The following is a 16,686-nucleotide window of genomic DNA, read 5'->3' as shown; positions in this document are numbered from 1 at the left end:
ATAGACAGTTCCAACACCAAATAATAAAGAGTAGGCTACATCAGAGCAGTGAGTCTTTAAATTCAGTGAAACGGTGAGAAGGTTGTTTTTTTTTGTAAGTGGTTGCAACCATGCATGTTTTCTGTGGAAAACATCAGGTCCTCATGGCGACGCCAGGCTTGCTGAAAACGGTGACAAACACATTTAGAATACACATTTCTTAATGGGAAGTTGTTAAGAACAAAGTGTTCGCTAATGGGCATGAAGTCTTGTCATGCAAATACAAGGCAACCCTTTCAACAGGGCCACACAGAGTGGACAGTGGAATGCTGCTTGAAATAAGTCGATAATGAATAAAATATTACGCGCAACGTCTACAAGAAAAGTAATGGCTATTATTACCGTTGCGCGTAAAGATGAGGAAGGGATGGATAGATGGATGGATGCTGTCCTATGGAAGGGACCGTCAAACAGTCTACATGACATCTTCATTCAAGTCGTTAAATAAGTACTTGTCAACAAAATCATGCCCGCCTACATTAAAGGCAATAACCAACTGTCGGTCTACATATCACTGAAGCATAATCGCTCCCAAATGACTTCAGGCCGGTGAATGGTGAGCGCGATGCAATTATTTTTTCTGATACCATTCCGCAGTTATTATTTTAAAAAGCCACGGCTTTAGGTCCAACAGACTTCAGGTTCCAGAATCGCAGAGGTTCTCCCTTCAAAAAGCAGGTCCACGACACCACCAAGTGAGCCCACAGTTAGCCTTATTACCAGTGGTGTAGTCTACGTAGAACGCGGGTATACGGAGTATACCCACTTCTAAATTTCAGGGATTTCAGTATGCCCACTTCAAATTGATTGACCCATTGTTTTGAATAGCACAAATATATACAGTATACCCACTACAAAAAATGCTCAAATATACAGTATACCCACTTCAAAAAAGTAGACTACACCGCTGCTTATTACCCCACACATCCGAAGAGGATGATAACCTGGTTCTCACGCAGATGTATATTCAGGAAGTGTAACGAAGATGCACGAAGCACTGAGGGTCTGCGCGAGTAGAGGATGATGCAGCTATAGATGAACCAAAATACAGTTAGCTTGGGGATCCCAGATCTCTCTTCTGTAGACGTGCCTAAATGCCAGAGCGATCTGAAAGCTTTCGCCATCCCTGAAGCAGTCAGTGGATAGCTAAATGATTTTGCCCGATACAGTTGGTTGGAGTGCAATATTAAATTGCGGAGGGCGTGAGCGTTATGTGCCTAAAATTATTATGGACACGAAATGATAAAAAGGCCGCACATGTAGGCGACGAGTATAGATTTCAACCCTTTCATTCGTATGTTGCTCCTAAAATAAATATAGTACATCCCATAGAGAAGACCATGCGTAAACGATAACGCGCGCGCAGACACAGACAGTACAGACGCGGTAGTTTTAAAAACAAGTTTGAAGATTTTGATGCAGCTGATACCCAGCATGAACGCTCCATAAAGAAGCCCAGTCGCTAGCATAACTAACACGAAATGGATCAAAAACATCACATTATGATCTTTAGGGGAGATTTCTCATTGAGAATGCCAGCATGGAGATGCCTGTAAACAGTGTGTTCTATTTGGTGGAGGAGTAGCATTATTTGCGGAGAGAGTAACACGCCGACTGACTACCAACTCGGACTGCTACCAAGTGTGAATTGTGTATTTCGTTTGGAGTTGTGAAACGCTGGGACGCTCGGAACAGGTCAGGTACCGTGAAGACATTTCCTTTACTTTCTGATTGTCTGGACCGGTAAGCTGACTGCTGCTCGTGCTAACTGTGATTACCCACGTCACATTCACACACACAGACACAGACACAGACACAGACACAAGACACAGACACACACACACACGCACACGCGCGCGCGCCTCTTCCAGCCAGCCCTGTCTGTACCCCTCTTCCCATCCTTTTCTTTTCTCCTTTGTTTTGGTTAAGCCGGTTGGCCTTTTGGGTTTGTGAAAACTTCTGCTACTAGCCAGAATGGCTGTGTTTTGCCTTCCTTGCGTTGGAGGCTGTCCTTGTTGTTTCCCAATTTCGGGATATAAATTGAACACTAAATAACGTTTCAAACGCAGCCCAACTGGTGGATTGGTTTTCTGTTTGTTAGTTTCAACATTTCCTTAATAATATTTTGTAGCCCTAAACACCAGAGCCACCGTTACAGCAATACGTGTTTTCAAGAATTGGCAACACTTCCAGTCAATGTTTGAAAAGGAGTTCGCCGAGGAATGGACTCTGATGAGATAATTGATGTATATTTAAAGAGAATATGAACCCCAGATTTGGTGCAATTTGAGGACAAATTTCAATAGGCCAACTACGACTTTGAATCACTTATTTCCCGGGATTCCCGGGATACGGTTTGTTTTTTCCTGGGATTTGATTCATTTGCATTTTCAGTCCTTTATGTGCATTATGCCCAGCTTTTATTGAATACAGCGCAGCACATCAACTTTGTGCAAGTCATTAAAACTCTTTTTTTACCAGCACTGACCTGTACACTGTTTCATTTATTAACTAATTGCACCTTTTGCCTTCTCGTTTCACATGTGATAAATAAAGTGCTTGCATTGACACGCTGTTGTTTTAATTTCGCATTTCTTTCATGTCCACTTAGTATGCTTTATCCAATTATCCATGGATGCAGGATCATTCACTGGACTTGACACTATTGTAAGAGGTGAAATTTAGACCACGATTCAGGAACGACAGACAACAGGAGTAAATGTTATGGTAGTTTTATTTTTACAATTTCATAAAATACAATTAGGAGGGAAAACCACCACAATATCCATGCAGTCAGCAGCGTCTGTAAACTGCTATCGTCTTTGAATAAATGAATAAATAATCACAATCTGGAGACACTCGGACGATAGTAGCCTACAAAAGTTAAGTTAAGTTACACACTCAGCCACTGCTGCCGGACGTTGGCTCGTCAATTACTTAATTCAACTATAACACGCGCACAAATGCAACTTACCCACAGTTCCCAAAGCGACCGGCCGCACGCAATGGATACAGTCCACGTCCCGGCACGACAGCTTGCAGCAGACAGCTCAGCAGCCCTGCCCCACCCCAGCGTGTAGCGCACAAGTCTACACTATTGTCCGAGTGTTGTTATTTCAAGAAAGCAAACTGTCACTGCCCGCCGGCCGCTGTCGTGACATCTTTTATTAACAGTAGTATTTTTTTTAACAAGTGAGGAGTTCGTTGATAGTTTCCTTAAGGGTGAAGTAGCCTACTCTTTAGGCTAGCGTTGCCTCCTCCAGCCAACCATCCGGCGCACAGATCAGATATAAATGGTCCTGTTATGAACTGGAGTTTAGTAGATATCGCGCAGTGAACGAGGCAGCCTGCAAACAGTTTGAAGCGCAATGTGGCTGTAACAAGTTAGAAAGTAGCCAAACTCTGTTGCTTGTTAACCTTCTTAAATTATGTGCGTAATGGTGGGGTGACGTCAGCGCCAATGTCTTATCCTGAGCGTATCGCTCGGTGCGTAATTCCAAGAGCAGTATAATTAAAAAGAAGAGAAGGAAGATGATGGGCTAGACCCGGAACGTTTGTCCCCTGTCTGTCGGTTTTATTTACTTTTTTCGGCTTTGTTTAATACAGCTTTTGATTCTGCATTCAGCTCCAGTGTGCGACTCCTTTCTTTCTTTTTATATCTTTTTATATCTTTCTTTTCTATCTTTCTTTGCGCACGCTATAAAATGGCAATAAACCTGTTACTATAAACTACTGGTTAACTGTGTAGGCTATTCTATGCTTTCTAATGTTGGTAAAGGCGGGATAAGCGGGATAATGTATTGTCCACATGACTACGGAAATATATTTCCTTCGGAGCGGAATAACAGCTCTCTGCCTTCGGCATCGGGGGTCTTATTCGTCCCGTATAGGCAATATTTTCTTATAGTCATGTGGGACAATACATTATCCCTTACCTATTACTGTTGTAAGCCTACATTTTAAAACATTTCGTCGGTATTGTAGCGGCGGTGCAACCGACTGTTTTAAGTTATGACATGGGCGCCAGCTAGGCAACAATAAGACTGCCTTTACCTTTCCAAAAATGAATACAAATCAGTAACCAACACATTAGAAATAACTCAGATATATATATAGACAGATGTAGTGCACAGGGGGTAACGCTGCTATCTCACTCTGGAGGAGGCAGAGGCAGTCCGCTACGATATAGTATATTTATAAAATAGGCTATGAAATGGCCTAATGATAAAAAACTGAACTAAAATGAAAAATTAATTTAAAAAAATAGAGAAGCACGCACTTTCTACACGGTTCGATTTTTGTTTTCATTGCATTGTGGTGGTAGGCACACAAGTTTGATAAAATATAAAAATAATAGGCTAATAAAATAGGCAGACTAAACTAAACATCTGCCCAGTTAAACGAAAGGTCTGCATGGGTTGAACGTAACGTCCTTAGGTCTTCGACGAAAAATCCTCAGGTACTGCACGAAACGCCCCATGCCTTCTACTAATGGTCCAACGTTTTGTTCGAATGGTCCCCTCTCAACAATTCATTACACGAATCGTCTCGAATTCCGTTGCATCTACTGAGTTTTCACTATGACTAGAAAATTGCACTTTTCATACATGAAATGATGGATATTCTCCATGACAGCCATTTTGAATTACAGAAATTGACATTTTTAGCTGCCAGACTACTGGTAATTGGTCATGGTACAAGTAAATATTAGTTTGTTACTTAGTAAATATTCGTGAATTGAATCAATTTTGGCAATAGACAGCACAATTTCAATGAGCAGCATAGTTGCAATACTTTGGTCACCATCCTACACAGCGCACCTTTTTTAAAACAACACGTTTATTACTTATTTATTATTTTTTTTACTTTTTTTAACCATAAAATAATGTTTATAATGTAATTGAGCCACTCGTAGTGATCACTCCTCCCATGCTCTGCACAAACATTTTGCCATTCACATTCTCAGTTCGGTGTAACCTACCACCCAGAGCAAAGTGAACCAATTTCTCGGTTCTTATCAAAGATTCAGGAGCGCTATATGTAATCATATTCTATAGTGCTAATACATATAGTGCATTACCAGTCAGAAAACTGCATCGTGTCAGAGTGTTATGTGCCATTCTATAATCTGTGCTTCTCTTTTCACTCTCTCCGCTGTCTGTGCCCCTGCCACCCTGCAGGTATTTTGCCATCGTGGTCTTCAAGTTCTTGGTGCTGATGATCGAGGAGTGTGGTGGAGACGAGGCCTTCCTGAAGCAGCAGGTTAAGAAGACCTTCAGGATCAGCACAGGCCCCTGCTGCTGCTGCTGCCCTTGCCTTCCCCGGGTCCCTGTCACCAGGTACGTTACGCCCATAGAGGTAGAGCATTAGACTAGAGGTGACAGGGGTGCTGCTGCCCGTGCCTTCCTCTGGTCCCCATCTAATCACAAGGTACAGTATTACACCCAGCGGCAGAGCTATGGGGGTGGGGTTGGGGGGGGGGCATACTGGTGGTAGTATTATGACATTGGCAGGCTGTATGGGATGCTTTGTGTGCATTTGTTCCGCCACTGGTTACGTCTCTGCACAAGATTCACAATCAGATCTCACGCACGTCCATTTTAGCCAGGTGCAGGATCAAAACTCTGATGAGCTCCCTTTCAATCACGTTTATTGTAGCGGCCATTTCTGGCCTCCGTGGCCCTTCCTCAGACTGTCTGCCCTACACGTCATCACAATAAATTGGATTCGTCTGGGGCTGCCCCCCTGCAAATGTGAGGCATAAATGCAATTTCCTTGTGTGCGCAGTGAATACTGTGTGCTCTGGAGTGCTGTGTCACAATGACAATGGGAGTTTCCCAGATGGGCTTTCACTTTTCCTTTGAGCTTAATGATGTTTCACTTCCTACTGAGATCAAAGAAGAAGCTCCGTTGGCTGAACTGAGCTGGATCAACGAGACTCTTCACAATTTAAGCAAGACTATTACCCTGCACCACATCAACAGGATAGAGATGACAGTTCCACCATGAGGTCATTTCCCGGGAAATCTTTGCAGATGTGTTGCATATGGGTTGCATTTGAACAGTGTTTTAGTTTCGATGTTGGATGAAAGTTGACTTGCAAGTCCAGGAACATGGCCGTTCGCTCAGTATTCTCTCTCTCTCTCTCTCTCTCTCTCTCTCTCTCTCTCTCTCTCTCTCTCTCTCTCTCTCTCTCTCTCTCTCTCTATCTCTCTCTCTCTCTCTCTCTTGGTTGCTCTCAGTTATCACTTCACACACACACACACAGACTGTCAACAAATGTTTGTCAAAACCTTGTTCTGACGATTACATCACTGGCGAGGGAAAGAGGGCCTCTCAAAGAAATGGCTGAATATCAATGTTTCTAATTGAATTTTTCCGCTTTGTCCGAGTGCTGTGCACATGTTGGCTTAGGAGTACTGATGAACTTCTGTTCACTCAGTTTTTCTCTGCACACCGCGTCTCTGTGTCTGTGCAATGTAAATGTGTTCCGCAGTGCTTACACAGTACCTTAAGGTCATTGCCCCCCCAAAGGTTCACCACTTAACAGTGGTTTAAATTGAAACTACTACTGTGGATTGACGCTATTTGGGTATACCCTTTAAATGACTGATGGACTAGTATCAGTTGGGAACATTGATCTGAATTCATTCAATTTTTTTAATGTGTATAGACTAATGTGTAGAAAGATCTGATTCTTATGTGTAAAATCATGAAAATTGAAGTGAGGAGGGCCGATGCTGAAGGTGATGGCTAATCTGACCTGGCTGCATTTCATTATCTCTTACATAATATCTATTCCTTTACACATGTGTAGCTCATTCACATCTTTTTTAAGTCACATTGGATAAAACACATATGCTCACTGTAATGCAATGTAAACTCAGTTGGGATGTTTTAAGATTGGTTTAATGTTCTGTTATGCAATATACATTTTAATTTTATGGGGATTGTTCCATTGAATTACAGTAACGTTTCTCCCAGGGCAGCCTGGCCAATATTGGAATGTTGTGTTATAATGTAATGTTATGTTTCAGTTGTTTATGTTCTAAGTCACATTGGATAAAAACAAGTAGCCTATAATGTAATAACATGACCAATTTACTAAACTCAGTGGAGATGGGTTTTTTTTTTGCATTGCTAGTGGATTTGTAATCTAGTAAAATTTAAAAAGCTCCCACAATTTTTTGTTACGTCCACTTTTTTGAATTATAATAATAATAATAATAATAATTATTATTATTATTATTATTAAAAATGGATTTGTAATGTAATATAATGCTAAATTATGTTTTTTTCCTCTGTCTGAATCAGGCGGAGTCTGTTCATGCTGAAGTTGGGCTCCTTCCAGTTCGCCCTGCTGAAGATGATCTTCACGATCATCTCCATCGTCCTGTGGACCAACGGCAACTATGATGTGGCAGATGTGAGTCTATTCATCTAGACAGACAGATTGAAAAGAATGTAAACAAGCACGGTAAACTGCACAATCCCACCTAGGATCATCATCAACAATAACAATAACATGTATTTATATAGCACAATATCACATGATACAGTTGACTCAAACTGCTTTCAAAAACACACCCATACACATTTTCACATTCACACACCAGCTCTGGTGGCTTCCAAGACACCAATTTTGTACACACACACACACACACACACACACACACACACACACACACACACACACACACACACACACACACACACAAATATTAATAATAGTCCTAAATAAGATAAGTCTTTAGATCACAAAATATGGTTGCCTTTTACAGTTGGTCTGTTAATGCAATATGGAGGGAAATTGTAGCTGGAGCCTGAAATCAGTCCTTCAATCACAGTGCGCTGTCCGGGTATAGCAAGTTTTTTTTCTGTTTGAATTTGTGTATCGGGTAGTAGTGATGTAGTCTAGATCGCTTAGTTCGACACAAAAACATTACCAAGACCACAGGGTATCGAGACCAAGGCCGAAACCAAGACCAAGGCCAATCTCGAGCACTTCAACACTATCGAGTAGTAGAGTAGAGTAGAGTAGAGTAGAGTAGAGTAGAGTAGAGTAGAGTAGAGTAGAGTAACTTAATTGAAGGAAATGAAGGGGCACAGTAACAGGACGACTGCACCGCCCTATTGTCCTATTATGCACACAAGCAGTTTGAACATTCATTTTATAGTAGTATGGTTTGCCAGTGAGTCCATCTGAGTAAGACTGACTATCTGAGAGATTGAAAAGAATGTCAACAGGCACAGTAGCGGGCCCTTAAATGTTACATAATGCAGCTCCCATGCATAGCGGCCGGTGATGGTGAGATTATGTTCACTTCTTTCAGTTCTGTGGGTTTTTGGGTTGTGCTTTAATGTTACAATGTGTTTAGCAGTAAGAGGTTTTCAATCAGTACTCTGGAATCTCTGGACATCTGTTGCTTGTTTGTGTCTGTCCTACATTGGAGGGACACATCTAAGGCTGAGGGCAGTACATTCAAATCTGAAATGGAATAATATATGAGTCTGTCAGTTTTGAGTCAATTTACTGTAAGTACATGTGCATAAATACTGTACACACACACACACACACACACACACACACACACACACACACACACACACACACACACACACACACACACACACACACACACACACACACACACACACACCAGGGTTGCCACACACACACACACACACACACACACACACACACACACACACACACACACACACACACACACACACACACACACACACACACACACACACACACACACACACACACACACACACACACTCGCATAAACAGACCATGGTGCCCAAAAACACACACTCTTTCTTTTGTGGGAGATTGCTTAAATCATTGTAGATTGTCGTTAGATTTTTTTATTAAGAGCTGACAAGTGAACATAAGTGGTCTTCCACAGTACTTGGAAATTATATGGAAATGCGCATTGTCAAATAGGTTAAGGATGGGATAGGAAATTGGACCCTCCTTCTGCCCATAGCTCTAAACATGTTCCAATATTGTCTTTCGCCATTAATTAGAAATACTATTAATAATAATGTATAATAAAAATAATATGCAGTATGTATTCATGCTCTATAAAAAAGTCTGTTTATAATTCCTTTTATTGTTGTTATAGCTCAACATCACAGGGACGGCCACCTGGATTAACTCTTGCGTAATAATCAGAGCTGTAGATCTCGAGGTCCCATTCAGCTTTGCACAACCTTCACCATGTTCCAGATGTAGCATTCGTTTCCATAGGGTATCATTGGGGATTCTGAGAAGAATTGATAAAACAACCGTATTTGCGCATTTCAAAGCACACAATTTCAACGGACTGTATACTGTACTTTGCCTAAAATGGTAACTTGTGTAAGATCAAAAGCAGCACAAATTTGTAGAATATGTAACCGGCCATGCTAACTCAAACATATGGGTTTAGCTGGAACCTCTGAGGCAAGTGCAAATACATGTGACCAGAGATCAAAGAATAATGCAACTCTGCTCTATCTACAGCTCTGGTAATAATTATAATAAAATAAATGATATTTCCCTCATTATTTTTACAGCTGAACATCACTGGGGCTGCCATCTGGATTAACCCTGGCGTGGGCGTGTTGACCATCATCGCTCTCTGGCCGGTGGCCATCATGTTTATGCACGTACGCACCACCCTGCGGAGCCTCAAGATCATACCCAAATACGCCATGTACCAGGTAGGCACGTATGTGTGTGTGTGTGTGTGTGTGTGTGTGTGTGGGTTCGCTTGTGTGTGTGTGTGTGTGTGCGTGTGTGTGTGTGTGTGTGTGTGCGTGTGTGTGTGTGTGTGTGCGTGTGTGTGCGTGTGTGTGCGTGTGTGTGCGTGTGTGTGCGTGTGTGTGCGTGTGTGTGCGTGTGTGTGCGTGTGTGTGCGTGTGTGTGCGTGTGTGTGCGTGTGTGTATGTGTCGCTGTCTGTGTCTGTCAGTCTGTCTTTCTGTTTGTGCTCATGTTTGTGTGCATGCAGGTGTGTACACCCCAACCATATCAGCACTTCTTCAAAATAAATACTTATGGTAGCAGGTAATCCGATTCTGCCTGGGCTTGCCCATAGTGCCTGTGATGCCACATGGGATTTCGTGGTCAAATTGATGTGCCCAACAGGTCTGATTTTCCTTTACCGAATCTCCTCTTGTCTGAAAAACTCGGGGACGGCAATGAAAGATGCCACAAAGATTAATCAGTCGTCTGATTGGTTGTGAAAGATGAATCATTGGTCTGATTGGTCATAGCCCTGCTGGATTCTTGGGAGACATTTGATTAGACACCCGTGAATTCCATCTCTGAGAACTTTTTGTGCAACAACTAAGATAAAGCATATTGGTTTCTGCTGGCTAGACAGACTTAGTTGACTATCATCAGAATCAGTGGGCTGGTTATTTGTAGCTCTGGCCAGTAGTCACTTTAAACAGGGTAGTTAACGTATATTCAATACAATAAAATAACTTGACTGGTGGCCGACCCATTGAACATGTGTGACATCCGAGCTAAAGCTGATTGGCTTCTGTTGGTTGACCATAGGGTCATTTCACGTGAAATCAGACGCTTTGGGACCCGACCGATCCGGATTTCAATCATACTTGGTGTGCCTTTTTAGTAGCAAGGTAGCACCCCAGAACTGCATTGGTTTGAATCTGACACTAATATTAAGGGAGAAACAGACTAGGAAAGGTTCACATTTTAGGGTAGGACACTATACATTCAGCCTTGAATATATCAGTCAGTGTTAGTCACAAAAAGATGCCTGTGGTATTGTTTGAAAGCTCTTTTCTGGCTCTACAAATTACACAATCAGCTTGGAATACAACAACTCTCAGAATATGAATTATGATAAATTGAAAAATTAAAAAATGAATATTTAAAAAAAACTATATTTTAAAATGGCCAGTTCCTTGTCCAAACGTAGCCGGCAATGTCATTAGCAACACCTCAAATGCTGGTGTTCGGTTCTTTATTCATTTCAGAGAGAATTTGACTCACAAATATGGCATCATACAGACCACTTACTAATAATATGGTAATACCATAGTAGCATCACATGACAAAACAAAAACAAAACAAAATGGTCAGTTTCCATGGTCCCAGGTTTCAGAAACTAAGGCAGATGTCCATTTATACACACCAAATGATGATATGTGAATGTTTGAACATTCCTTCTCTGTGTACCTGTGTCATCTTCCCTTTACCGTACTTTAAAGAGATAATCAATGGCTACACTCTCATTTTGTACTCTACCAGTGCATTTGAAGCAGCAGCTGTGTCTTTTGTAGATAATGTATAAGTACGTCCCGTTGCAGTTAGGTTCCACTACCAGAAGCACATCCTGATGATCCATGACAAGTCTATCTGGTCTGAAGGGAAAAGTGAAGGATGGAGATGGTCCATGAGGATGCAGGAAGTTCAGTTTCACCTCTCCAGTGCTCAGCATACATTCCTCAACACATGCCAGCCACCAGTTGCCATCATATAAAGCAGGGGTCCCCAAACTAAGGCCCGGGGGCCGGATGCGGCCCGCCAGGCCCCTTTGACCGGCCCTCCACCTCTCTGCATCTCACCATTTGAACAGGCACCATTTGAACTATTTTGTGCTAGAAATTATGAAAGATGGAAGCAAAGGACAGCACTCTTCAGATTTTTCTCTATTTATTCGCCTATGAACGTTTCAGGCAGAGCCCTTCTTCAGCGTGTCATGGCGATTGCAGAGCTAGAAATTATGGCTATAACGGGCAGTGGCCTAGTATACAGCCCACATGATTGATTTCGGCCCCTGATCACAGTCAGGAACGATAATGTGGCCCCCAGAGAAAAAAGTTTGGGGACCACTGATATACAGCTACAACATACCCTTTGATGCTTGAAAATGTAACACATTCCTTTACTGAGCTCACTCTTTCAACTCCTTCTCTGAATGCAGAAAATGGCCTAATGTCCATTGACAATGGGCAGAAGCTGTGTAGTTTTTGAGTACCTGGGAATATTTTCTTTGCAGATTCAAACCTCTTCAACAGGTTCTCAGCTTCATGATGGTGCATCTCTCTCAAGAACATCCATTGCCAGTTTGCCACAACAGAGATGTACCATCATGAAGCTGAGAAATGTTGAAAAGGTTGGAATCTGCAAGAACTATTCCAGGTACTCAAAAACTACACAGCTTCTGCCCATTGTCAATGGACACAGTGGAAGTTAGGCCATTTTTAGCATTCAGAGAAGGCAGAGTTGAAAGAGTGAGCTCAGTAAAGGAATGTGTTACATTTTCAAGCATCAAAGGGTATGTTGTAGCTGTATATGATGGCAACTGGTGGCTAGCATGTGTTGAGGAATGTATGCCGAGCACTGGAGAGGTGAAACTGAACTTCCTGCATCCTCATGGACCATGTCCATCCTTCACTTTTCCCTTCAGACCAGATAGACTTGTCATGGATCATCAGGATGTGCTTCTGGTAGTGGAACCTGTAACTGCAACGGGACGTACTTATACATTATCTACAAAAGACACAGCTGCTGCTTCAAATGCACTGGTAGAGTACAAAATGAGAGTGTAGCCATTGATTATCTCTTTAAAGTACGGTAAAGGGAAGATGACACAGGTACACAGAGAAGGAATGTTCAAACATTCACGTATCATCTTTTGGTGTGTATAAATGGACATCTGCCTTAGATTCTGAAACCTGGTACCATGAAAAACTGACCATTTTTGTTTTGTTTTTGTTTTGTCATGTGATGCTACTATGGTATTACCATATTATTAGTAAGTGGTCTGTATGATGCCATATTTGTGAGTCAAATTCTCTCTGAAATGAATAAAGAACCGAACACCAGCATTTGAGGTGTTGCTAATGACATTGCCGGCTACGTTTGGACAAGGAACTGGCCATTTTAAAATATAGTTTTTTTAGATATTCAATTTTTAATTTTTCAATTGATCATAATTCATATTCTGAGAGTTGTTGTATTCCAAGCTGATTGTGTAATATGTAGAGCCAGAAAAGAGCTTTCAAATAACACCACAGGCATCTTTTTGTGACTAACACTGACTGATATATTCAAGGCTGAATGTATAGTGTCCTACCCTCACATGTGAACCTTTCCTAGTCTGTTTCTCCCTTAATATTAGTGTCAGATTCAAACCAATGCAGTTCTGGGGTGCTACCTTGCTACTAAAAAGGCACACCAAGTATGATTGAAATCCGGGTCGGTCGGGTCCCAAAGTGTCTGATTTCACGTGAAATGACCCCATAGTTGTGTTGTAGGTCAAAGACGTTTTAGTAGTAGCACATGTCAGGGTGGTGCAGCTACAGCTAATGTCACTGTTGTATGTATCAAATAATTTTTCTTTGATTTTAGATTGTCTAAGAAGCATATTCATTGCAGTACATTATTTACCAATTACTAGTTAATTGATGGGCATTAGCTGTGGTTGCACCACCTGAAGCCTGAGCCCCCCACAAAATGTCATTGACCCATAAACAGATCTTTTGTGCGAATGATTAGATTAGATTAGATTAGATGAAACTTTATTGTCTGTTACACATGAAACAGAAAATTGTCTTTGGCGTGGCTTCAGTGATTCTCACAGACATTAGACAAGACTTGACAAAACGGGACAAAAACAAGACAAGACAATACATGCATGCTGAGGCTGGACAGCTCATCTTTTGTTCAGTATGGCCATAGCTTAGGGGATGAAGGATTTCTTGAATCTGTTCTTGTGCGCCAGTGGAACACGTCAACCCGATGGCAGCAGTTGGAAGGAGTGATGGAGGGGGTGAGAGGGGTCCTCAATGATCTGGTCAGCTTTCCGGATCACTGCACTACTGTACAGCTCAGATAGGGAGGGTTGAGGTGAGTCAGTAATTTTGATAGCCTGGTCCACTATGCGTGACAGTTTATTCTTTTGTCTAATGGCAATTAAATTGTACCAGGAGGATATGTTGAAGGTGAGGACTGATTCAATGAGGGAACGGTATACTAGAATCATAATGTCCTTGCTTACTTGAAATGTCCTGAGTTTCCTGAGTAGGTGAAGGCATGCTTTTTTATATATCGAGTCCACGTGCTGTGAGAAAGACAGGGAGGTGTCCATTTCCGTGCCCAGGTACCTAAAAACGTCCACTTGCTCTACTGTCTGCTCTTGGATGGAGAGTGGCTGGTACAGAGTGTTCCTTTGTCTTTGACACATTCAGCTCTAAGGAAAGTTCTTCAAATGTTTTTGCTCAGGTTGTCAACTACCTCCTGGTAGAGATTTGGAGCGTCAGAGTCAGACATATGTGCCACTAAGGCAATGTCATCAGCGTATTTAAAAAGTGCCATACCTTCCCTGTGACACACGATGTTGTTTGTGTACACAGAGTATTGGGGATAAAACACAACCTTGAGGAAGTCCGGAGTTCAAGGTGATTTGACTTGACCCCGTTGAAAAATACCTGCTGTGGTCTGTCCAGCAGAAAACATTTAATCCACTGGGTAAGTGCTAGGTGGATCTGAAGGTTGGAGAGCAACTGGAGGAGGGTGTCAATATGCACAGTATTGAATGCAGAGGAGACGTCCATGAACAGGTTCCTGGTGTGTGGGTGTATTGAGTCCAGATTCCTGGCCACTGTGTCCAGAAGTGAGAGGCTTGCATCCTCCACACCACGGCATTCCCTGTAGGCAAATTAGTGTGGGTTCAGCTGGTCTGACACCATACAGGATAGAAGGCTACACAACACTCTCCATTAATGAGCCATGCATGCACAATGTTGTACTCCCATCTCACTACGGGACAGCAGACATGCTTCACCGCTCTTAGGAAAAGCATCCTGCATTGTACTGCAGCATCAAAACTATTTCAATTCTTACAGCAGCAGTACGGCAGTTGTTACTACATTATTAGTTCAGTATTGCGCTATTTTGGACAAGGGAAATATACGTACATAATATCATACTATAAATATCCATCAAGTATACAGAAATGCTGCACTAGTATGTAAGTGTACTAGTGTATACTGCACTAATATAAGAATATTGCACTATACAGAATGCAGTAGTTTGGACACAAACTAATTGCAATCCTGCGACAGAAAAAGCCATGCACTTTTACTGTCATACTGTACACTGCAGTTTATCCTCAGAAGTGCTGTGCCTCTGTGCCTCTGTGTGCTCCCACCACATGACTGAGTTATCCATGTCCTCAGGGATGTCACAGGGAGGGATGCAACCACAAGAACAACAGCTGCACTCATTTGCATGGCATTTTCTCTTGACTTAGATTGCCACCTTCCTCCATCTGTTTGTCATTGGGTTTAGGGGGGCTCTGGCATGGCGTGCTCCAACCAAAGTGTACTCACATTCGCTTAAGAGGAATAAGATGTGGCCGGTCTGTGTTCTTTCCGAAAAATTGAAATGTATGACTTAAAACCCCTCAAAACCCGGTAACCCGGAGTCTGTGTCGCTATAACTGCAACTTCTTTTAAAGCGGGTCTTCATCTGTTACCCATTAAGAGTTCAGGGGACTTGTGTACTTAGCAGGAAAGGAAAAAGGGGCAGCTGAATTTGCCCTGGGATTTCTTCAAGGCTCAATAATACTGTAGCTGTATAACTATGCAACTTATCATGTTTATAATCTTCACTATCTCTCATCTGTTTTGTATTGAGGTACGGGGACTTTGACTTACGACTCATCAAACAGCATAGATGTACTCACATCCACTTAGCATAAGAGGAAAGGGGGGGGGGGTGTTCTCAGTCCAAGAAATGGAAGCCATAGCCTAATGGTTAGGGAGGTGGACTTAAGATCAGAGGGTGTTAGGTTCAAATCCCACCCTTACTGCTGCCTACACCTCCGTCCATGGCTGAAGTGCCCTTGAGCAAGACACCTAACCCCACATTGCTCCAGGGACTGTAAATAACTGTAAGTCGCTTTGGATGAAAGCGTAATGTTATGTAATATAATCTCATTTGTTACTTAAAGGCCCAGTAATATAGTGCCTTCATAAGGGAAAAGCTGCTCACCTGTCTTCATCTGTTTTGCATTGTGTTAAGGGGGTTTGGCATGGCGTGCTCCAACCAAAGTGTACTCGCATTCACTTGCAGCAGAAGATGAAAAGGGGGGCAGCTGGGTTCTGTCTGGGGAAAAAAGGAAGTTATTACTTCAAGTTCCAGTGATATACTGTGTGTAGCATTGGAACTGCAACTATTCTTTTATCTTTAAAAGCTGGTCACCTTCTGTCGTCTGTTTTGCATCGTGTTGAGGGAGTTTTGGCAGAACACTCATCAACCAAGAGACTTTTATTTCACATTCACTTCGTGTAAGAGCCTGGTGCAGGGCCTGGCATTTATCTAAGAAATGGAAATGTACATTACTCAAAGGCCCAGCAGTTCAGTCACTAATGTAGTCACATCACTGTCACTGCAGCATGTAGGTATAGTGGCCTTTAAAGCTCGTCCCCTTCATTCATCTGTTATCCAGAGTTAAAACCCCTGGCATAGCGCTCTCCAACTAAATCATACTGACTTTCCCAGAAAAAGAATAAGACCAGCTGTGCTCTGTCTGAAAACAGGAAAGGTATTACTTCAAGACCCAGTAATGAGACATCTGTGGTACCGCAACTTCTCAGCACAGAAACGTATT

The 16,686-nt window shown here is 42.2% G+C and overlaps 1 protein-coding gene across 1 annotated transcript in view; it reads left to right on the top strand.

Annotated features, from left to right (window-relative positions):
• slc51a (solute carrier family 51 member A) overlaps window positions 1-16,686 on the top strand; it is a 36,921-nt gene that overhangs the window by 12,819 nt on the left and 7,416 nt on the right. Inside the window, exons 4-6 of the mRNA XM_063207397.1 lie at window positions 5,220-5,378; window positions 7,354-7,465; window positions 9,610-9,756. Coding sequence (XP_063063467.1) covers window positions 5,220-5,378; window positions 7,354-7,465; window positions 9,610-9,756 — 418 coding nt within the window. The remainder of the gene's footprint in view (window positions 1-5,219; window positions 5,379-7,353; window positions 7,466-9,609; window positions 9,757-16,686) is intronic.

The sequence above is a fragment of the Engraulis encrasicolus genome, chromosome 9, assembly GCF_034702125.1.
Source record: "Engraulis encrasicolus isolate BLACKSEA-1 chromosome 9, IST_EnEncr_1.0, whole genome shotgun sequence".
NCBI lineage: Eukaryota > Metazoa > Chordata > Actinopteri > Clupeiformes > Engraulidae > Engraulis > Engraulis encrasicolus.
This window is presented reverse-complemented; position numbering and strand designations above follow the sequence as displayed.